The 24,471-nt window shown below is 44.3% G+C and overlaps 1 protein-coding gene across 6 annotated transcripts in view; it reads left to right on the top strand.

Annotated features, from left to right (window-relative positions):
- GRIP2 (glutamate receptor interacting protein 2) overlaps positions 1-24,471 on the top strand; it is a 389,440-nt gene that overhangs the window by 185,367 nt on the left and 179,602 nt on the right. Inside the window, exon 1 of one of the 6 annotated variants that reach the window (XM_080996893.1) lies at positions 120-309. The exons of 2 other annotated variants lie outside the window; for them this stretch is intronic. In XM_080996893.1, the coding sequence (XP_080853019.1) occupies positions 156-309 (154 nt within the window). In that variant the 5' untranslated portion in view covers positions 120-155. Of the gene's footprint in view, positions 1-119; positions 310-24,471 lie in introns of those variants that run through there. 3 more of the 6 variants (XM_080996895.1, XM_080996894.1, XM_080996887.1) reach the window with 3 other exon arrangements.

The following is a 24,471-nucleotide window of genomic DNA, read 5'->3' as shown; positions in this document are numbered from 1 at the left end:
AGCGCTTGTGGGTGTTGCTGAAGGACCTGGTATATATATATATATCCATTCTTCTTTCAAATGAAGAAGCTAGGATTGCTCAAATACAGGAGTTCAAAGGATTTGTAGACCTTGCACTTTCTCTTCTACCCTCTCTCCTTGGTGGTGCAGAGAAAATGAAGAAAGTTATCAAGGTTTTCCAGATGGTTAAAAAATCTTCAAGAAGGAGGAGGAGATGGAAAGAGGATTTCAGGGTGGAGGAGGAGATGGAAAGCCAGGGATCCTGTGACCACCACATTGGCTTATGCAATCTGCATCTCTGTGTAAGGGGTAAGGAGACTGTGTGAATGAGATTGCTATGTGCCAGGAGCTGAGGGGAGGAAAGGAGGGACTAAGGATTGTTCAGTAGCCAGATGGTCATCTTTGCTATCTATGCTTTCTAGGGCCATTCATACAGACATTGCTTAAATCCAGCTTTGCAGTTTGGTTTTGGGTTACATTACATTTCCCACCTCTGTAATTTGAATGTGAAAATGTCAGTCTGATTCAATCATTCAAAACATGTTCAGGGAACAAATGTGGGTGGGAGGAGCATTGTTTTGGCTCATTCTGTCTAGGAATTGGCAAACCTGTTGATTTCAGTTTCTCCCAGTTTCTCTTTTCCCCAATCTTAAATTCTGTTCGCCACAGTTTCTAAACGTTTCTTAAGGTTCTCACAAAAATTCACCACCAGTGAATAGTTCTCCTAATAGATTAAAATTTGCATGCAATTTTGTATGCACTCCCCCCCCCTTGCAATTTTGCCTAAGATTCTAATATAATGTGTTTTTGTAGAGGTTTTTTATACTAATATGTAGATTTGTGCATCCTTTTCTTTGGTACCTGCATTTTAGTTCCCATTATTTGGGTGGAGAATTGCATCTCAAAATGTGTATTGAAGAACAAATGTTTTGAAGAACAAATGTTTTTCATTTCACATATTGTTTCAGGCAGTGTGAATTAGGAAGGTGGGCCTTTAAATGTGAACTAATCAAATTTTTATCCCATCTTTAATTACCGTATTTTTTGCACCATAACACTCACTTTTTTCCTCCTAGAAAGTAAGGGGAAATGTCTGTGCATGTTATGGAGCGAATGCCTACGGATGGCGGAGGGATCTGCTGCAGTTGTGAGCAGAGGATCCATGGTTCCCCTTCCTTCCCTCCTCCATGGCTCGCTTTGAAACAGCAAAGCGGGAGAAGAGCCGCTGAGTGGGGAGGAGAGAGGGACAGAGAGCCTGCTTGCTTTAAAGGAGCAAAGCAAGCAGGCTCTCTGTCCCTCTCTCCTCCCCACTCAGCTCGCTAAATAGCATTATTAGCAGCATCCTTCTCCACACACCCCATGCGTGCTCCTTGTCCCTTGAGTGCTTTTCCTTCCCTCCCCACTTAAAACGTGGTTACAAAGCACGGATCCACATGGATCCTCAGGATTTTTGCACTGGGTCACCCCAAATTCACCATCAGATCACATAGCATGTCCATGGCTACATCTTGCACCAAATAAATCACGCACCCACTGTTGCCTGGGGTCGCAATGGTGCAAAAACGTGGTTACAAAGCATGGATCCACATGGATCCTCAGGATTTTTGCATTGGGCTACTCCAAACTTACTGTCAGATCACATGTCTGTGGCCACAGCATGGACCACAAAAATAATACATCCACTGTTTCGTTTAGAATATTTTTTTCTTGTTTTCCTCCTCTAAAAACTACGTGCGTGTTATGGTCTGGTGCATGTTATAGAGCGAAAAATACGGTACTTTCACAGCCTATGCACATTCATTCAACAGAGCCCACACCTAATAATAATAATAACCACAAAAACAAAACAAAAAGAACAGAGCCCAAACCCGTACAGTTGTATGCACAACAGGCTCTGCTGACACTACCAAGAACCCTTTCATGCAATTTTTTCCACTGGTGAATGTGCTTTGCAAAACAGAAAAAATAGAACTGTGTTAGGATATTTCTGTTCCACCTTAAAAGGGAGCAGGATGTTTGTGTCACAGCCTGCGTATTTCCTGTTCACAGGATGTTTCTGTTGTGTCTATGCTTTCGTTTTCTCTCTGTGTCTGAGACACTGAAGCAGGCAGTCATGTTTTCTTTGTTTTGACCAACGCTGAATAAAACTTGTAAATAATGCTCTCCTGCGTGCATCTTTCGCTGTGTGAATTCTGCTGATAGGGCGTGCATCAGCTCTGGAATGTGGCAAGCTATTTCTGGAGCTCGTGTCACTAATTGCTGATACTGTATCTACGGGAGATCGATAGATCGTCCGGAGGTGACGTGGAGTCATGATGGACTTTGTCTCCCTGGCAGTATCCCAACAACAGGTTTCGGGCCCAGATTCACGGCACACAGGAGAGTAAGACTGCAAGAGAGGTATGTGGGGGAAAAGCAAAAGTGAGGCTTTTCATTGCCACGACAGAGTCTCTTTGAACTCCGGCCGGCTAATTGGCCTGGAAGTCGAGCCAAGCAGAACTCAAGATTTATGAGCTGCCGAGATAAGAAGTCTCTGAAGTGAAAAAGGCTCACGGCTCAAGTAAAACCCTGGAATGGAGTTTTTACAAGCTTCTGAAGCTGCTCAGTGCCCGAAGTTAAATGGGCACAATTATGAGACCTGGGCTGTGTGGTGTGAGAGTTTACTACGACAGTTTGGAGTGTGGCATACTGTGTGTGAAGCCCCTCCAGTTCCTCTGACAGATAGATGGAGGGCCCAAGATTCAAAGGCCATAGACGTAATAGTCTTGTCCGTCTCTCTGGAGGAAATTGCTACGCTAGCTGGCAATGTGACAGCACGTCAGATGTGGAATGCTTTGAAAGTAGCCCATCTGCCAATCATCCCAGCCCAGAGTTTGACTGTGTCGGAGGTCCTGGCTGTTTCCCAGAATGCGAGTGAATGCAGGGATGCTGAGGGCACCGGTTGCAAGCTGCAGGGGGAGCTGACTGTGATGTCATCCCAGGCAGCATTCCAGCCTCCAGGGGGAGCCAAGGAGTCGGCAGCTGAGAGCTGTTTCTCATGGCAGCCAAGGTCATCCTCACAGATACCGGAAGGCCAGAAGTAAACAGAGACAGTTGCCTGCAGATGGCCCGAAGCAGAAGGGGGGTGAAGAGCCCACGCCAGTGGAAAACAAGGCTTTGTTTGCTGGCACAGCTTCACCAAAGGCTAAAGGCAAGTCTGATGGCCTGGAGCAGGGTGGCAAGCAGCAAAAGCCCACGCCGGTGGAAGACAAGGTTTTGCTTGCCAGAAAAGCTGCCCCAAAGGCCAAGGCCAGGTTTATTGTAGATTCTGGATGCACCCGCCATCTGGCAAAAGATAAGCATCTGTTTATCTCCTTCACGCCTCAAGACGGAGAGATCCACCAGGCAGATGGAAAGACGTTGCGAATCGCAGGAGAAGGAACTGTGAGACTGGCAAGTCTGCACACAACCATCAAAGATGTACTTTATGTTCCAGGTGCTGAAGACAATTTGCTCAGTGTCCCACAGCTGACTGGGCGTGGTTTTGAGATTTCCTTCAAGAGGAGCGTCTGTGTCATCAGTAAAGGCAAAGAGGACATTTTGCATGCAAAGTTTATAGATGGCTTGTTCTGTATAACTTATGATGACAATGGTGCTGTTGTGTCTAATGCTGATTCTAGGTCCATTAAGTTCACAAAGAGTGTTGAGTACAATCCTAAGTGGGGGGGGGGGAAATGTGGGAATTTTCCAGAGTTACCCAGAGGATGATGAAAGTGATGTGAAAAAAGCAGATAATGTTGAGGAAGCTGAGGAAGCTGAGGATGATGATGATGATCAGAGTTCGGATTCCAGTCCAGTGGGCGGCGCTGCTGCTGATGTCAGCGACAGTGATGACACAGCAGACTACAAGAGCGCAAAGGCCTCAGTCAGACCATCTGATGCGTCTGACAATGAACTGGAAGAACCACTGTTCACCATTGGTCACTTTTCTCCTAATAAGGAGGAGATGAGTCCAGAAGACTTGCGTCTAGTACGCAGATCTGAAAGGGCGACCAAAGGCAGACCTCCAAAGAGATTTGCTGATGAGTTTGCTAAGACAGCAACTGCTGTTCTTAGTAGCTCAGAGAAGGTGTGGGAACCTTCAAGCTTCAAAGAGGTTCAGGAGTTAACCTCTAAAGATGCTGAGCCTTGACTTAATGCCATGAAGGCTGAAGTTGATTCCTTGAATAGGAACCAAACTTGGGAGCTGGTACTGGTAGTCCCGGGAATGAGACTGGTTGGCAGCAAATGGGTCTTCAAGGCCAAGACAGACCAGAATGGCAAGGTTGTCAGACACAAAGCCAGATTGGTTGCCAGAGGTTTTTCACAGGTACCAGGACAGGATTACCACGAGACCTACTCACCCACCGTCAAGTATGAGAGCATTCGGCTGATGCTCAAGATTGCTGCAGAGGAGAAACTGCATGTTTCCCATCATGACATTGATACAGCTTTTTTGTACAGGGCATTTCCACCTGATGGAATGCAGATACAGAAGGGAATGGTCTGTAAACTGCGGAAATCCTTATATGGTCTCAAGCAGAGTGCCAGGTGTTGGAACACAAAACTCACTGAGACATTGCTTTCTCTAGGTTTTCACCAGGGCAAAGCTGATCCATGTGTGTTTGTCAAGGAGGAAGGGCAAAACAAACTGTATTGTTTATGTTTTGTTGATGATCTTCTGATGTTTTGGAAGAATCAGGCTTTGTACCAAAGCTCAGTATCAAAGCTTTGTATCAAAGCTTCACCTAGCTCAGCTGAAGGAGCACTTTGACATGAAGGATCTTGGTGAGGTATCCAACTATCTTTCTCTGCAGGTGGAGAGGGACCAAGCAGGTAATTTTCTGGTACACCAAACACAGAAAATTGCTGATGTATTAACCAGGTTGAATTTGGTTGATGCAAACCCAGCAGACACACCAGTGGTGACAGGTTACCAGGTAGATAGTACTGCTGAAGCGTTTTCTGACACAACGCTGTACAGATGCATTCTAGGCAAGCTGAATTTCATTGCTAGATGTTCAAGACCTGACATAGCTGTAAGCTGTAACCTGCTTAGCAGACATGCTAACAATCCTACTGTTCAGGATTGGAAAGCTCTGAAGCGCATAGCCCGCTATTTGAAAGGGACTTTGCACTACAGGCTGAGGTTCACCAGTCAGAAGACTGGAGGTCTTGAAATCTTTGCAGATGCTAGTTTTGGAAGTGACACCACGGATGGTACAAGCACTTCTGGAGTATGCTACATGTACAACCACTGTCTGTTTGACTGGCTGTGCAAGAAGCAAACGACAGTAAGCCTAAGTTCCTGTGAAGCAGAACTCAATACTCTGTCATTTTCACTCATGGATTGTGAATGGTTGATGCAACTGTTTAAGGACATCAGAGTCTCTGTGAAATGTCCTATACAAGTGTATCAAGACAATAGATCCTGTTTGGCTTTGCTGAACTCAGAGAGTTGCAAGCAAAGAACCAAGTACTTGCAGATTAAGCTACATCGTGCAAGAGAGTGTATTCAGAAAGGACTCATTCAGGTGTCCTACATGGTAGGAAATGAAATTCCTGCTGATCTGTTGTCAAAGGTTGTTAACAGAGAACAACTTAAGGTTTATGTACAGAGGTTGCAATTGGGTTGAACCACAGGTACTACAGGTTACACGGAAAGGGGGAGGATGTTAGGATATTTCTGTTCCACCTTAAAAGGGAGCAGGATGTTTGTGTCACAGCCTGCGTATTTCCTGTTCACAGGATGTTTCTGTTGTGTCTATGCTTTCGTTTTCTCTCTGTGTCTGAGACACTGAAGCAGGCAGTCATGTTTTCTTTGTTTTGACCAACGCTGAATAAAACTTGTAAATAATGCTCTCCTGCGTGCATCTTTCGCGGTGTGAATTCTGCTGATAGGGTGTGCATCAGCTCTGGAATGTGGCAAGCTATTTCTGGAGCTCGTGTCGCTAATTGCTGATACTGTATCTACGGGAGATCGAGAGATCGTCCGGAGGCGACGTGGAGTCATGATGGACTTTGTCTCCCTGGCAGTATCCCAACAAACTGAGCCTAAAGTATCCATGCAGTGCTAGCTCCAAGTTTGTTTGGGGGGGGGGGTCCTTGGGTGAGATGTTGTCAGTGGGACCCCCTTTCTGAGTGTGCCCACTTCTTTCTTGTCTAATGTCACTGCACTCCATTCACTTGCAATGTCTCTCTGTGCCCAATCCACACAACCACCCAAAGGAGAAGTGCAAGGTGACAAGGCAGTGCTGCTGCATCAATGATTTTGTGCTTAAAGGGGGCAAGTTAACACATGGCAACCACAAGGAAGAGGAGCAGTAGGCTCTGGTGATCAGCAGTGGATCTCCGAAAGGAGTATAGGCACTGGCAGATGTCTGATAATGCCGACCCCTGACGCTGACCCTGCCTCCATCTATGGTTTCTGCTTTGTTGCAGAGTACAGTCATGCATTTTGTGGCAATTGTTATGCTGGGGACGTTTGCCCATGCTTGTTTGTAATCTGAATGGAGCAGCCGTCACTGCCATCAGCGCATAAATTATGCACTTACACTAAAGCATGCTGATGTGAGTGCAGCATGCCTTGTGCTCGTTTCTGATTTATTTGGACTCCCTGTGCTGATGTTCACTGACATAGTAATGCCATGGGTCACCAGGCAACATCACACCATCTTCTGTGTCTTACCTGATTGGCTGTGTGGATCTATGAGACTCCATGTAAGGGAGGAAATTGATTGTGGCAGGAAATGTGATTTAAAACTGATACCATGTGATGTCAAGGAAAAGGACGAAATCTGATGAAAGACCACAAAAACTCTGTTCAAATGAAAAACAGCTGTTGTTTTCTAAAGGGATGGCATATATGGCCCAAAAAAGGTAAGCTCTTTCAATAAGTTAAAGATCAAGAGCTATGGAGAAATGTCCAGTCTCTTCGATGGGAACAATTTATACCATTAAATGAATGTTTTCTCTAAATTACATTTTGAGTGATAAATATACCCATGCATGTTCAACCCATTTCTCTAGTAAATGTGGGTATTAGATTTCATATGGGCCCAAAAAACTCCTAGCGAGGCCACAAACGTATGATATAAAGAAAGTGAGATCCATTTGTTTGGGATGTGGTGCAACCATTGGCATGTTGTTAGTAGTAGTAGTAGTAGTAGTAGTAGTTCCTTTATTGAATATGAGACTATGCAAGGAGATAAAAGACCAGTTCCAGGCCAATGCAGATCTGTTTGGTTCTTTTAGGTATGTGAGAGGTGCACACATTGAATCCCTTTTCTTTAATCTGTCTCTTCCTGCTGCAACCAAGTACTTTGAATATGCTTTGGATGTGCTAGTGCAATTAAGCTCTCTGTGGAAGGGATGTGAGAGGGTCTGTGGTTACTAGGGGGAAGGGTGGCTGATGTTTTTGAGTTCAGAATATAGTATGTTTTTATTCTGTATATTGTTTGTGTTTGTTCTGAAACTCATTAAAATATACATATATTCAACTCCCTTCCCCAGTACCCAATAAAAAGCAAAACCATCGAGGCATTGGGGTGGCAAATATATCCAGAAGTGGCTCGTTAGGTGGAGTGGAGCCATTACACTAGCTTACTGGTAGGAAGAGGGGTGAGGTGGTGGATATCATAGAATCATAGAATCATAGAGTTGGAAGAGACCACAAGGGCCATCGAGTCCAACCCCCTGCCAAGCAGGAAACACCATCAGAGCACTCCTGACATATGGTTGTCAAGCCTCTGCTTAAAGACCTCCAAAGAAGGAGACTCCACCACACTCCTTGGCAGCAAATTCCACTGTCAAACAGCTCTTACTGTCAGGAAGTTCTTCCTAATGTTTAGGTGGAATCTTCTTTCTTGTAGTTTGGATCCATTGCTCCGTGTCCGCTTCTCTGGAGCAGCAGAAAACAACCTTTCTCCCTCCTCTATGTGACGTCCTTTTATATATTTGAACATGGCTATCATATCACCCCTTAACCTCCTCTTCTCCAGGCTAAACATGCCCAGCTCCCTTAGCCGTTCCTCATAAGGCATCGTTTCCAGGCCTTTGACCATTTTGGTTGCCCTCCTCTGGACACGTTCCAGTTTGTCAATGTCCTTCTTGAACTGTGGTGCCCAGAACTGGACACAGTACTCCAGGTGAGGTCTGACCAGAGCAGAATACAGTGGCACTATTACTTCCCTTGATCTAGATGCTATACTCCTATTGATGCAGCCCAGAATTGCATTGGCTTTTTTAGCTGCTGCGTCACACTGTTGGCTCATGTCAAGTTTGTGGTCAACCAAGACTCCTAGATCCTTTTCACATGTACTGCTCTCAAGCCAGGTGTCCCCCATCTTGTATTTGTGCCTCACATTTTTTTTGCCCAAGTGCAATACTTTACATTTCTCCCTGTTAAAATTCATCTTGTTTGTTTTGGCCCAGTTCTCCAATCTGTCAAGGTCGTTTTGAAGTGTGATCCTGTCCTCTGGGGTGTTAGCCACCCCTCCCAATTTGGTGTCATCTGCAAATTTGATCAGGATGCCCTTGAGTCCATCATCCAAGTCGTTGATAAAGATGTTGAATAAGACCGGGCCCAAGACAGAACCCTGTGGCCCCCCACTAGTCACTCTTCTCCAGGATGAAGAGGAACCATTGATGAGCACCCTTTGGGTTCGGTCAGTCAGCCAGTTACAAATCCACTGAGTGGTAGCATAGTCAAGACCACATTTTACCAGCTTCTTTACATGAATATCATGAGGCACCTTGTCAAATGCCTTGCTGAAATCAAGGTAGGCTACATCCACTGCGTTCCCTTCATCTACCAGGCTTGTAATTCTGTCAAAAAATGAGATCAGGTTAGTCTGACATGACTTATTTTTCAGAAATCCATGCTGACTATTGGTGATCACAGCATTCCTTTCTAGGTGCTCACAGACTGTTTGCTTAATGATCTGCTCCAGAATCTTCCCTGGTATTGATGTCAGACTGACTGGGCGGTAATTATTTGGGTCCTCTCTTTTCCCCTTTTTGAAGATAAGGACAACATTTGCCCTCCTCCAGTCTGCCGGGACTTCGCCTGTTCTCCAGGAATTCTCAAAGATGACTGCCAGTGGTTCTGAGATCACATCTGCCAGTTCTTTTAATACTCTTGGATGCAGTTCATCTGGCCCTGGAGACTTGAATACATCTAAACTAGCCAAGTATTCTTGTACTATCTCCTTAGTTATTCTGGGCTGTGTTTCCTTTGCTGAATCATTTGCTCCAAATTCTTCAGGTCGGGCATTGTTTTCTTTATCGGAGAAGACTGAGGCAAAGAAGGCATTGAGGAGTTCAGCTCTTTCTGTGTCCCCTGTTTGCATTTCACCATCTTCTCCTCTGAGTGACCCCACTGTTTCTTTGTTCTTCCTTTTGCTACGGACATACCCATAAAAGCCTTTTTTGTTGCTTTTAACCTCTCTAGCAAGCCTGAGTTCATTCTGTGCTTTAGCTTTTCTGACTTTGTGTCTACACGTGCTGGCTATTTGTTTGAATTCCTCTTTGGTGGTTTCCCCCCTTTTCCATTTTTTGTACACATCCTTTTTTAATCTTAACTCAATTAAAAGTTCTTTAGATAGCCACCCTGGCTTCTTTAGGCACCTTCCATGTTTCCGTCTCATTGGTATTGCCTGAAGTTGTGCTTTTACTATCTCCCTCTTAACAAACTCCCAGCCATCATGAACTCCCTTTCCTTTTAGTATTACTGTCCATGGGATCTCACCCAGCACTTCCCTAAGTTTTATGAAGTCAGCTTTCTTAAAGTCAAGAAATTGAGTCCTAGTATGCTTGGCTGCTCCTTTCCGCTGTATAGTAAACTTCAGAAGAGCATGATCACTCGCGCCTAATGATCCTTCCACTTCTACTCCACTAACCAGGTCATCAACATTGGTTAGGACCAGATCTAAAATGGCTGTTCCTCTTGTTGCTTCTCCCACTTTCTGGACAATGAAGTTGTCTGCAAGGCCAGTGAGGAATCTGTTTGACCTTATGCTCTTGGCTGAGTTTGACATCCAACAAATATCCGGGTAATTGAAGTCCCCCATTACTACTATCTCCCTTCCTTTCGCATGCTTGGCCATCTGTTCCAGGAAGGCATCATCTATGTCCTCCGTTTGGCTTGGGGATCTATAGTAAACTCCCACAATGAGGTCACTGTTATTCTTCTCTCCCTTAATTTTGACCCAAATGCACTCACTTTGGCTTTGAGGTTCTAAATCTTGGATCTCTTCACAGGTATACACATCCCTGACATATAACGCCACTCCTCCTCCTTTCTTGTCTGGTCTGTTTCTCTGAAATAGATTGTATCCCCCCATTATTACATTCCAATCGTGGGACTTATCCCACCAGGTTTCAGTGATGCCTATTTAGTTTGCTGTACCAAGAGCTCAAGCTCATCTTGTTTATTTCCCATGCTTTGCGCATTAGTGTACAGACATTGAAGTCCATTAATCATTCCCCCGTGACTCTTATTTAAGGATTTTTTCCTCCCACCACTAGGTCTGTGTGCTGTTTGCTCCATTTGGTCTATGACATTTGGATGATCATCTTCATCAATTGATAGACTCCTACCTTCAGGAGCACTGTCTCCCTCCCCCACATTAGTCAGTTTAAAGCCCTCCTGATGAGGTTTCTGAGATTTTTGGCAAAAACATTTCTCCCAACCGTTGTGAGGTGCAGCCCATCGCTTGCCAGAAGTCCATCTTCAAGAAACTGCAGTCCGTGATCTAAGAATCCAAACTGTTCCTGTTTACACCATTTGTGAAGCCAGCTGTTCACTTCCACTATTTTTCCCTCTCTCCCTGGGCCACATCGTTCAACTGGGAGGACAGATGAGATCACAATTTGTGCATTTAATTGCTTCAATTTCCTGCCCAGAGCCTCGTAGTCTCTTTTGATCTTCTGGAGGCTATTGCTTGCAGTTTCATTGGTTCCCACATGAACCAAGAGGAAGGGGTATTTGTCAGTGGGTTTTATGATTCCTTGCAGTCGTTCAGTTACATCTTGGATCTTAGCCCCGGGGAGACAGCACACTTCCCGAGACATCTTGTCAGGCCCACAGATCACTGCTTCTGTTCCCCTCAGTAGGGAATCCCCTATCACCACTACACGCCTCCTCTTAGGTTTGGTTGGGGTTCTTCCGTGAGCTGTCCGCTCCAAGGTCGCCTGCACATTCCCTGAGGACTGACTTTGCTGCTCGTCTTCATATACCTGATCGACTGTAATGAGGGAGAGATCCTCAAATGGAGTCTGCTCTTCGTCTTCCATGCTAGGGGAGAGGACCTCAAAGCGATTGTGTATTTCTAAACAATCAGAGCGAACCCTGGGCCTCCTACTTCTTTGAGTCACGTTTCTCCATATATCTGGCTCCTGTGTTGGTGAACTAGCGTCCTTCTCAGGGGAGTCCCCTGTCTCCTCCTTGGTGGAGACGGTGTGCTCTGTTGCTTCCAAGAAGAGCTCCAGCTCTCTAATTCTTTGGAGCGTAGCTACACGTTCCTCCAGTTGCTGGACTTTGTCTTTTAAGAGGGCAATCAACATGCAATTGCTGCAGGTAAAGCTGCCTGCAACCTTTGGCAAGATGGCAAACATTGCGCAGGAACCGCAGGCGACTGCAGCTGTTCCCTCCCCCTCCATCTTGAGAACGTGTCGTTGGGGGTGGCTACAGCGGTCCTCCATCATAAAAAGCGTGAAGACAGGAAAAATAACTCCCCCCACAAAAAAACCTAGGTCTCCCCCAACAAACGTTTGAGCCTAGCTCCCCTAAATCTAAAAGATGGTTCAAACTGCGCGCGCCGCTAGAAACACACACAAGAAAACCCTTTTTGCTCCTTCTTCAAGTGCTGCCCTGCAAGCTATAAGCACACTGGCAGAGCTGATCCAGCGCTTCTTGACAGTATGTTTGCATCCCTGTCACCTCACCCTTCCCCTTCTCCCTTCTGGTAAGCAACAACAACCCTCAGAAAGTTAGTGTACTGGCTTCACCCCATCTGCTGAGTCACTTTTGCTATTACCAAGCTGCAAGAATGGCGCTTATGAAAGGATGGCAGTACCCAGATGACACAATAAGAGTAGAAGTTAAAATGGTGAATGAGCACCTTAAAAGTTTAAAGAAGCAAATTGGATGGAAGCAATTGAAAATCGCCATCAGTACAAGCATCCCTGGAGGTTTGGTATTAAATCAAAGGAAAGCTATATCCATGACTATCATCCCAAATCTCCCCTTTTTAATAATGCATTTTTATCTTATGCCTCTGGGATGACTGGTGACTTATCTATATGGCACTCATTGTGTCTGGATTCTATCAACGGTTTAATGAATTGGTGGGATATTATGACAGCTGAGGAAGTGGCGGAGGCATTGGATGACATGGCCATTTTTATTTCAGTACTTTCCAGCAAGAGGAGCACTAAGTGCTCTGATTAGAAAATATGGATAAATTATAAAAGAAAACGAGCGCAAGAAATTTCTCCAGTCTACCAGCTTTTAAAATATAGGCCAGAATCCAATGAAGTACTTCCACTAGTGCAAGGATATTGGTTTGTGCAACAGAAACTGCCCTCTCTTGCCTCTTCCCATGTGGCCTCTGCTGTGGAGGGTTGGAGGAAACTTAGAGCAGATTGGGGACAAGCACATAGGGAGTGTGGAAGGGTGGGAAGTTCCATTGCACAGCAAATGTCTTGCATTAGCATAACTATGCAGACTTTATTCATATATTTTGTAGTTGTCCAATAATTAAAACATTATTATTAGGATACTAAAACTAATGGGGCTCAGGGTAGGCATTGCTGTCTGCAAGTATGACTTCCCACAGAGAGTCCCAAGATGCCATGGCTGTTGTGGAGTCAACCCTATTAATTATTATTGTTATATATTTATTTATACCCTGAAAGGACTTGAGGTGGCTTACAGATAAAAACAAGAACCACCAAAAACAGAAAAATCAATCATCAAAATACAATTAAACGTTGATAGAAATGAAACTATTAACTACATATGTTAAGGGACATAAGTTGAGCGTTGTACTTCAGTTAGGGTGGAAGACTGGGGTGGGAGTGAGAAAAATGTTTAGAGAACTGCAGCCTCTCTAAAGCATGATGGACAAAAACCAAGGAGACAAGGAAGACAGGCTGCTTTAGGATGCAGTGTGCAGCACATGCAACTCTGTCCTTATTCCACCACCTCCCTGTATCCAGTAGTGAGCAGTGTGGTGGGGCAGAGGTGCTTTCCTGACCTCCCAACAGTGGAGTCATTGCTGCTTACAGGGAAGGGACAAGGCAGTTGTGAGGCTGGTGTGGTGCAAACTCAGCAGCAGAGCTAATCTGGTGCTTCTGCTGGTGTGTTTGCACTATACAGCCCTCTCCACTGCCTACCACTCTCCCTCCTGGTAAACAGCACCAGCAACTGTGCCAGGAGTGCCATCTCCACCCCTCCATGGAGTCTGTATCCCAGGGCTGGCAAGACAGATTCACAGTGCAGTCCTATGCAGTCCAAAGTCCCTTTGAGATCAATTAGACTTGCTTCACCGGGAGAGCAGGGGGAGTTAGCAAACAGGTCTGTCTGCAGCTTTTCCTTCTTCCATTCAGCAAGGATATTAGTGGGTCAGGCAAAATTTAGCTACAGACACAATGCAGAGGAAATTGCAACTGTTCCTGATATGTAGGTCATTGCTCCTTTCAGCATTCACATTTAATGGTGTGCTTTGTAAAGCTTTATATACTAGCTTATTTCCACACACGCCCCTTATTATGCAGGGAATGTCTTCATGCAGATCTTCCCTATGTACCCGTTATCTACATAATTAGCTCTGGCCATATTTATGGCCCTGGAATCTTATCATACTCGGGAACGTGCACATACTAATGCACATTGTTGTACAATATCCGTTTTGACACCAGGCAATATGGTTGCCTTCATTTCACAGGGAAGCAACAGAGGCATAGAGACGATAGAAATTGTTGATATGGATATTGTCAGGCAAATGTGGGGCTGCTGTCAGGAGTCCTGTAGATCTGACACTTTCTGCTTGCTCTTTCTGCAAGTGGGGCTGCGGGTGAGAGACGAGACCTATAAGCAGTTTCATGTGCAAGAGCTATGCAGCGCTTCATAATCCAGTGTGGTGTAGTGGTTAAGAGCGGTAGTCTCGTAATCTGGGGAACTGGGTTCGCGTCTCCGCTCCTCCACATGCAGCTGCTGGGTGACCTTGGGCCAGTCACACTTCCTCACTCACCTCACAGAGTGTTTGTTGTGGGGGAGGAAGGGAAAGGAGAATGTTAGCCGCTTTGAGACTCCTTAAAGGGAGTGAAAGGCGGGATATCAAATCCAAACTCTTACTCTTACTCCTGGCCTGGAAATCCAGGTGTCGAAGGGCCAAGCCAGTACCAATGGCTGATGTATAGCCTGCCTCATGTGCTATCTCCCTTCAGTCTAAACAGTGACTTGCTGCTGAGGAAGGCCACCAGACAGGTCTTCCCTCTCTGCTACTGCCCTTTCACCTGCCTGCAGCCAACTGTCACAAGGGATTCACTCAGTCTTGAGCCTGAGCAACTGAGGTATATGAGCTTCTGGGTGCCTCACCTTCTCTCCTCTTCCCTCAGGTGCTGTACATACTGATACTAGGTTGAATCCAGACTAAGTTACTTGCACTTAGTTCCCACGGATATCCATGGGACTTGTGCCATGATTGAATCTGCATTGACACCATACATCTAAAGCACTATAACCCCACTTTAAACAGTTGTGGCTTCCACCAAAGAATTATTGGAGCTGTAATTTGTCAAGGGTGCTGAGAGTTATTAGGAGACACCCTGTTTCCCTCACAGAGCTACAATTCTCAGAGCGGTTTAACAATCAATCCCTCGTCACAGGGAACTCTGGGAACTGTAGTTCTGTGAGGAGAATAAGAGTCTCTTAACAACTCTCATCTCACTGCACAAATAACAGCTCCCATAATTCTTTGGGAGAAGCCATGACTAAGGTGGGATCAGCATGCTTGAAATGTATGGTGTGTCTGTCTTGTTGCACTGATTTCAATGAGACTTCAGTTCATCTAATGCAGCGGTTCTCAACCCGTGGGTCCCCAGATGTTGTTGGACTACAACTCCCATCATCCCTGAGCTCTGCCCTTGCTAGCTAGGGGTGATGGGAGTTGTAGTTCAACAATATCTGGGGACCCACAGGTTGAGAAAGGCTGATCTAATGTATTATAGATCCAATCAATCATCAACTTGAAGAATATTGCACAGGCAACTTAACTTCTGTATATCCTGATTTGGAGTGTTCCAGTCTATATGACTACAAGACTGCATGCACAATAATAAGAGATTAGTTTCTACTTCTAGAAGCCAAAAGCTCCAAATATACAAAAAATGTATCAGAAGTCACTGTAGTTTTCCTCTAGCTTAACAAGTGGACAGATGGCGGCCACAGGCAGCAGCAGCATTGTTCTAATTATTATAATTATTACATACAGAGAAAAAAAATCATTATCTGTCAAAGTGCAATCGAAGTGACACAAGGTCAGCAGTAATATAGATGGAATTTTAGCAAGAGGTCACAACAATTAATTAAATGAATCAAAATGATGAATAATGCATCATGTGCGAGTCATCATTTCTGCAAAATTATGTTGGCCATTGGGATATCATTTCTTATGAGGAATAACGTGGCAAAAAATATATATGGTCCATTCATAATAATGTTAAGAAGAAGAAGAAGAAGAAGAAGTCCATTCATAATAATGTTTCTACTGATTATTACGACTGCCATCCATTAATGAAACACATTATTTCATTGTGGAACTCCTGATTTTCTGTCACAAATAGGGATGGGGGAGAGAGTCAGTTCCGCTCATATTTAAAGCCGAATCTTATCAAATCTGCACTTTTCAAAGCATTATGGAACTGAAACACATCCATCCTCCAACATCTGTTCTCATCCAAATTTTGTGATGCTGTTCTGTAACCAAACAGCTTTTACAAAAATGCATATATTAGAGGAAAGTGTGCATAAAAATAAATATACGGTATGCATGAAAATAACATACAAAAATGCATTACATTAGGAGCAATTTCTTGCAAAAAAAAAAAGAGTACATTAGTGAAAACTGCACATAAATATGTGTTCATTATGAGAAACTCACACTACGGGAGCAATCCTATACACAAGAATCTGGCATATAAAGCAACTCTAGCATAAGTTGAGTTGGTGTGAAGTACACCACCAGATCTAAAACCCATTCAAGAGTGGGGCTACTGCTGAATGAGCCAGCCTAAGCCTGGCAGAGGGAAAACAAACCTTTAAAATAGTGTTTGAGTTTCACCACCCTTTTTACCAGTTTAACTTATGTCACGTTGGTAGGTCATGTGGCAGAGCTGATCCAACCTAAGTCCTGCCTCTCTGGTCCTGCCTCCACCACACCCCCAGAAGGGCTCTTTTTTTCAGGGCTTATGTCAGTTTAAGGGTTTATGCCATTTTAAGCTCCACCAGGCTCAGCTCAGCCAGCCAGTTCTGAGCCAGGATGGGGGAGATACATTGGCATATCTCCAGCTGACCAAGGACAAAGGTGTTAAGCCAGGTGTCCTAGCCTGTGTGTGCCAGGAACCTCGCAGCTCACCTGGAGATTGGCTGGATCTTAACCCCACAGTTCCTGCTGGATCTTGCTATAGAATTCTGCTCTAAAATGCTAATAAACTTCCATGAGAATTTCTTTTAAAAATGCAAATTGTTGCAGAAGCGTATAGGACTGAATTTATTATTGAGAAACTAAGAAATTGAGAGAACTTTAATTGACAGATCCTTCCATCCCCACAAAGCACTTAGCTGCGATGAGGTTTGGCAGCCAGAGTTTCAATAAGTAACTGTATAAGGAATATTTAAAACAACAAACAACTGTATTATTAACCACACATCTTTTGTCAATTAATTAAACCGATATATCAATTCCAAGCTGCAGCTAGAGATAGGTTTAGTCTGTTTCCAGACTTTGCTGGAATTTTGCACATATTTATCCCATTCCATTCTCTTTCCACAATCTGCGGGGGGCTTTTTAAGTCCACACACACACAAAATCTTATTTATATACATACTTAAATATGTATTCCATTGCAAAATGTTATTTAAATTCACATTTTATCTCAATATACACATTTCTGAATGTATTTTATCCTAAAATACACTTCGGGGGTTTTTAATACATATTTTGGTCCTTTCTTGAGGCAAGAACCATATCACAAAATTCAGAGAGGTGCAAAATCCAAAGGATAATTACATCCCCAAACCATGTGTTCATTTGGGAGGTGCGAATCAGTTCACTGTGGCCCAAAGAACATTCTCCTCCATTCCTAGCTTTCCGCCCTATTTATTATTGGCCTGGCTCCTGAAATATGAACAAACAAATTTTGAATTGGTGACCATGCATCATATTCTTCCATAAGATACTGCTGCTGAAGCCCTGGGTTACACCACAAATGCCCGCGTCTTCTCATTTCAGTCCATCTCTGATATATTCATGGCTCCTTTGGCTGTGGTAATTGTCTACAGGCAAGAAGAGGATGGTAATCTCTATGGCTCCCCCCCCTCCCAGATCCCTCAAGGTGCTTCAAACAATCAGGGAGAACTCTGGAGGGGCTGCGGAGGTATTTATTTTTTTAAAGTGAGGTCAGGAGTGATTTCATGCACCCTGCTGCTTCCCAGATTATGAAAATGATAAAGAGGAAGTGCTGTGTAGGCAGCAGCTAAAGCACATGGGAAGAGAACAGCAGCATCCATGCCTTTGCATTCATGGAGCAGAGTTATTGTAGCCAGCTGAATCTGGCAAATAAAATGTAAATCAATGCAAAAATGTATTTCGCAGCCCAGAGGCCTGGTGGTGTGAAAAGATAAGGCTGCATTTCCCCATTGTTTGCATAATAGAGGTGCCTCTTCGGCATCTGCCTGGCAGATAGCTTGCAAGCATTTAAATATTACTTTTTTTATTTAAAAAAAGCATATAAGGAAGGATAATGTTTTGCTGCAGATTAGCATGGCATCTACATAAACGTCAGTTCTCCAGTGTCTCTGCCTTCATATAGTTTCTTCAGGAGCAACACACACACACACAAAACCCCTAAATTTAATTGAATGGGTACGGTTTGGAGGGAATAGTGCATAAGGAAGTGAAAGTGAGGTCAGGACATGATGAAACCCTATTCATACAGCCAAGCAAACTAGGTGTAGTGATACCCCCCACCCTCCACAAATGGACTCTTCTAGAATTATGATAAATTCTTGGGAAGTGGCCGTAACTCAGTTCACAGGCTTCACATGCAAAAGGTTCTAGATTCGGTCTTTGGCACCTCCAGTTAATGGTGGGGGAGACCAACATCTGGAAAGGCACTCCCATTTCTACATGGACTGGTCTTGTCCAACCTGGTGCTGTCCAGATGTCTTGGACTACAACTTCAATCGGCCCCAATGACCAGGGATAACAGAAACATAGGAAGACAGACCACTGGTCCATTTAGCCCAGTATAGTCTACAGGTAGCAGCTTTCCAGGGTTTCAGGTAGGGTTCTCTGTCCCAGCCCTACCTGGAGATGCTGGGACTGCAAACAAAGCAGATGTTTTACCACTGAGCTAAGACTCTTCCCCAACTTCTAATGATTGGAGCTACAACCAAAAATATATAGGTTAGGGGAAACTGATGTAGACAATACTGGCCTGGATGAATCAGTGGACAGATTTGGTTCAGGACAGCTTCCTGTATCTTCATAGACTCAGAGTTGGAAGTCACCCTGAGGATCATCTAGTCCAACCCTGCAATGCAGGAATATGCAGCTGAGATCAAACCTTGGCGTTATCAGCACCACGCTCTAACCAACGGAGCTATCCGCTTTCTGTTTTATTTCCAGTGCCTTTTGCAATAATTCCTCACCATGAATCTGCTTTTTCTACTGCTGCGGTGATGACCGTTTCAGCGAGTGTTCAGCTATTATTCCAAGATCTCTTTCCTGGATAATCATAGCCAGATAAAAGACACCATCAGCTTATATGTGAAGTTAAGATATGTATTTTTGTCCCTAAGTGTATCTCTTTGTAATGCAATCTCCCCACTCCACCCCCACCCCCATTTCTCCATTACTCTGTTTGGAGAGATCTTTCACAGAGTGTCTGTGGATTTTCCATCACTATATTGTTATAAACCTGGGGGTTGAATTGGATGACCTCAGGGTCCCCTCCAACTTGCTGTGTGTGTGATCCTCAAATTGAGGTCTAGCCAAGAGCTTGCTAAAGTGGTCCAACCAATTGGAAAGTTGGTTACACTAATGGGTGTAGCAAGTACCTCTATTGTTGGGGAGATTGGCTGATTGCTATCAACAGCAGGCCTTTTGAATTTAAGTTACTAGGAAATGTGTAAAGCACAGACTGAGAAAGGACAGTCAGAGAGCTGAGTTTGGGTCTTGAAAAAGCATCTTTGTCTCCCTAGCCATATCTGTCTCCCTAAGCTCTGAGAAGTGAATTCGGGGTGTCTGTTAGTTTGTTTAGCTATACCTCTATCTACATGCAATCTGTGTATTTCTGAATAAATGCAAATATTGCAAAAAATAATAATACTGCAAGCCTCATTTGACCTCTTTACAAGGAAGAACCAACCCGCAGTAAACACTTTGCCCCTGGAACTTATCCCCACTTGGATAACTGGCATGGATGCAGTAATATAGTTCTAAAATAAATTCCTTGTGGGCAGATGACACAGAGTTCAAATTAAATGGTGGTGGAGGACGGTAGGAGTGTGTATCTGGTATTAAGGGGGAAAATATTTGCAGGGAAATATTGGGGCAACCTCCTGCCTCCCCATCCCCACAAAAAAACTTTAGATGCATTTAACATCATGTCTAGGTTGGCTCTAATTTTCCTGGAACACTAGTTAGACTGACAGGTCTGTAAGATATGCAATCTCCCCTGGATTTCTCTCCCCCCCCCCCAAATACCTTGGAAGGTGGTGGGGTTTCCTTCACTAGAAGTTTTAAAACTGAGGTTGGATGGCCATCTGCCAGGGAGTCTTTAACAGTGATTCCTGCATTGCAGGAGGTTGTACTAGATTTCCCTTTGGGTCCCTTCCATCTCTACGATTCTATCACCCTATAGTCTGGTTGAGCAAATGGATTGCAGCTCCTGCAGTGTTAACCAAAGCCTTGCAATGCACTTCAGACCCCTGCTACCTATAGCAAGAGAAATTAGCTGTTCTAGCAGGTTGTTCCATTGGCTGCTTTCTTATCTGCCTGCTTGTGGGTCTTTCAGTCAGTTTCTTCCAATAAAACATTCTGTGTGGCTAATTACTCTTGAGTTTTGCCCCTGGGTGATTCAAGATGTTCTGACCTACTTCTTACATTGCATAAGCCTAACTACTGCTGGTTTAAGTGTGATACTTGACAACTATCGTGTATTTGAAAGGTGGATGTCAGCGGGGGAAGGCAAGACCCACTGAGGAAAAAGAGGGTGCAGTGAATTACCATACTGGTTCCAGTTTCCCTGTTTTCGGGTCTTCCCATCTTAGTTATAAACATGGTGTAGATATTGGCAGTTAAGAATTGATTTAAAACTGGTCAACACATTCCTCTTTGGCTAATGAATGGAGGAGGCATAGCAGCCGGAAGGAGTCTGGACATTTGCTGGAATTCATCTGTCTCAAGAGACTATGGAAGAGTGTGCTATTGGGGGTAAAGTCAAATCACTGGAGAGTTACAGCACCAGTTGTGGCTGTAGAGACCAATATGTGAGAGATATGTTTTATTGCAGCTAGGGCAGATGCACCATGTCTGTCTATGTTCCTCCAAACAGTCATTTCTCCTCTGGTCACTGCTGTGGATACATGCCTTGACTGTCTGTCTCCAGGTACTGTAGTCGTCTGCAAGGGATTCCCACATGGTGGGGTTAATATTTCCAGCCTTCGTGTCATGTTTGCAGACATCTTTATAATTCCGAGTTGGTCTGCCAATGGGCTTGGTGCCTGAAGCCAGCTCCCCATAGAGCACATCCTAGGGGAATTCTGTGTACATGACCAAACCAGCATGGACGTCACTTAGACAGAAGTGGACTTGGGAGAGCACAGCTTTGTCTGAGACTCTGTCCTGCCATATGATGCCCAAAATCTTCCTGATGCAGCACATATGGAAGCATTGAGGTGTCACTCCTGGTGGGTGTAAGTTGCCCACAACTCACTTCCATAAGGCAGCATGCTCAACACGCAAGCCTGATCGATCTTCATATTGGTATTGGACATTAGCTGCCTTGGCAATATTCTTGTTCATTTCAGTGACAATTGAGAGTTATTGTGGAGGATGGACAAAATTGTCTACCACCTCAAGTGTGTGGGCACACATGGAGTGCTGGTGATGTCCTGACCCAGGATGCTGGTCTTCATCAGGCTGGTGGTGAGGTGAAACTCCCTGTAGGCTTGGGCAAAATGGTTGATGAGTCTCTATAAATCCTCAGAGTGCTCTGTCAAGGCTGCAGCATGTACAAACAACATCTCACGGATAAGGACCCACCTCACTTTTTTTCTTGGCATAGAGATGTGCCAGGATGAACAGACCCCTGTCACTCCTTGAGTGGAAGTACAAATCATCTTCAGTTGAACTGAAGGCATATGAGAAGGATATGCCAAAGAGAGTTGGGGCGAAAACACACCACTCTGAGGATGGGGAAGGCGTCTGAGGATGAACCATCATACTGGACAGTGTCATGCAAGTTCTGATGGAAGGATACAATCATCTTGTGGGGTTTAAGTGGGCATTCTGTCTTGTTGAGCAGTGTGAAGAGTCGCTTTTGGCTGACAAGGTTGAATGCCTTCATCAGGTCTATGAATGCAATGTACATGGGGCATCTCTGCTCTCAACATTAATCCTGGAGCAGGTGTAGTGAGAGAACCATGTTGACTGTCGACCTCTGAGCTCTAAAGCTGCATTGTGACTTGGGATAGATCGTCTCAGCGAGTGACTACAATCTGTTGAGAACTACACGGGCAAAGGTTTGTGTCTTGTGGCATGAATCCTGTTTCCCAACATTTCAAGGGAAGGCCATGGAGGTGCATCATGAGGGAAGAGCTGAGGCCAGCTTTCAGCACTGCTGTTGGAATTATGTCCTGTCCTGGGGATTTCTCAAATGCCTGAGAGTTGATAGCATTCTTCAGCTCATCAAGGGAGCGAGGGACATCCAGCTCTTTAAAGACAGGCAGTCAGTAGCAATTTTGCTATACAAAGTCCTGGTCTGGGTCAATATCCTTCCTACATCTCCTGCTTAAGACTGATGCAAAGAATAGATTTAACTTCATACTTTTTGTCATTTGTTTGTCTATTTGTTTGTTTGAAGTATACTGACCCTGCTCTACAGCCATTCATCTAAAGGTCCCATTGCCACCAGGGCTGTGTTCCTGCTTCTGATATACTTAGAGCAACACAACTACAGATAGCTCCTACGGCTCTTTCTTTCTCACTGTCCCACCACCAGCAAATGTCCCCAGAAGAATTAGGGAAGAGTCTAAAAGAAAGCCAGAAAGGCAAATGAGCAACTTTTGAGCAACACTTCCTGTTCTCATTTCTCAGTGAAATTTTTATGTGTTTTCCCCCCTTCTATGCTTTAAAAAAATGACAGGTGAGATTTAATGCCTTGCCTTGGTTCTTCCCTCTCTTGAGATCACATTTGTCTTTTTGGGTTGTGGCTGATTACAGGAAAGTTGATAGCTTTGCTTCAGACTATAAATCAAGACTTTGGGGGAAAGATAGGTTCTTTTGTTCTAAGCCAGCCTGCCATTTAAAATTGTGTGCATCATTCTGTAAACAATCATCCATAAGTAGTCAACTGTGTGACCGATACATAATAGCATCAATCTTAATTGGATGTCTTTTCTGCCATAAGCCCTCAAGAGTGGTTTGCGAAATGGTAGGGTAGGTCTTCCCCCAACAATTGACCCATGACTGCCCCCTCACATATGGGCTCTCACTTATACTTGGCTCCTGCTCCTCACTCACTTATCAAAATGTTGAAATAAACATTTATTTCAGCAGCCTTTTAAACTGAACTCTGATTTTATAGTTTTAACACATTTTTAGTCATTCTGTGTTGGGTCTCTTGTAGGCTGCTTAGAGACGACTAGGGCTAAGCGGTATGCAAACTGTTGAAATGAAAAACAAAATATCTGTGCTGTGATACTGATCACCCCACCATTTGGACATGATACGACTTGCTGGTGTCCTAGCTCAATAGTCAATGAAGCTGAATGCTGGAAGATTCAGGATGGGCAAAAAGAAAGTACTTCTTCACACAGCGCATAGTTAAATGATAGAATTCACTCCGCAAGAAGTAGTGATGGCCACTAATTTGGAGAGTTTTTAAGGAGAATGAGACAAACCCATGGAGGATAAGGCTATCAGTGACTACTAGCCACAATGGTGTTGTTCTGCCTCTACTGTCGGAAACTATATGCTTCTGAATACCAGTTGCTGGAAACTGGTGGAGAGAGACAGAGTGTGTGCTGTTGCATTCAGATCCTGCTTCCATGCTTCCAATAGGCCTCTCACTGGCCACTGTGAGAACCGGATGTTGGATTAGCTGGGGCATTGGCCTGATCCACAAGGGGTTTCTTACGTTGCTAATAAGGGCTTGAACAAGAAAGGAAGATATGCACAAAAATGCAGGGGTAGAAAATATGGCAAGATTCCCTAAGTATAAAAAAATATGAATCCTTTTATTTGGCTGCAGTCGTCCTGATGCTTAAGTATGAGTCTCTTGCTCTGTCCTCCAGGCCCGGAGGGGAAAGAAGGAAGATCCTTCTTTCAGTGTCCCGAAGATGAAGGATTGCCATAAAACTGAGTTTGGAAAGATTGTGCCAAATGGGTTTTATCGAATTGTGTCTTTCCACTGATTGAACATTATTTTATACAGTGGAGACTTCCAAAAACGTAAAAGGGAGAGATGATTTGCACAAATTTTCCATTTCTCCAGAACCCCCTGTGCCACCTCCCATGCTTTCTGAAAGGGTGCCCTATCCCTATGGAGCATACTTAGGAGCAGAGGTACTTTCAGGGTCTGCTGCAGAAAGAAAGAATCCATGTAAACCACCTTCATCTCCTTCCTGCCCATAGAAGCCACTGCTGGATCAAAGAGACTTTCAACAATTGAGGGACATAACTGCATGTAACTCAAAGATGTTCAGTCCCAAAGAGAAGCTTTTTGGGGGAGGGGGCTGCAATGTTCCTCCAAAACCTTTGCTTTTTTACACATATTTTCTGCTGTGCAATTTTTGGCTGCGTCTTGCTCTAAGTGCGATTGATCCTAGCCAATCAAGGATCTTGTAGTGGATTGGTCTTAAACTGGTGGGTCAGAACCCACTAGTTGGTCACAGCCCGATCTGAGTACTACCACCACGCAAATATATCATAAAAGATTAAG

This window comes from Podarcis pityusensis (genome assembly GCF_964106645.2).
Source record: "Podarcis pityusensis genome assembly, chromosome: 2".
Taxonomy (NCBI): Eukaryota; Metazoa; Chordata; class Lepidosauria; order Squamata; family Lacertidae; genus Podarcis; species Podarcis pityusensis.
This window is presented reverse-complemented; position numbering and strand designations above follow the sequence as displayed.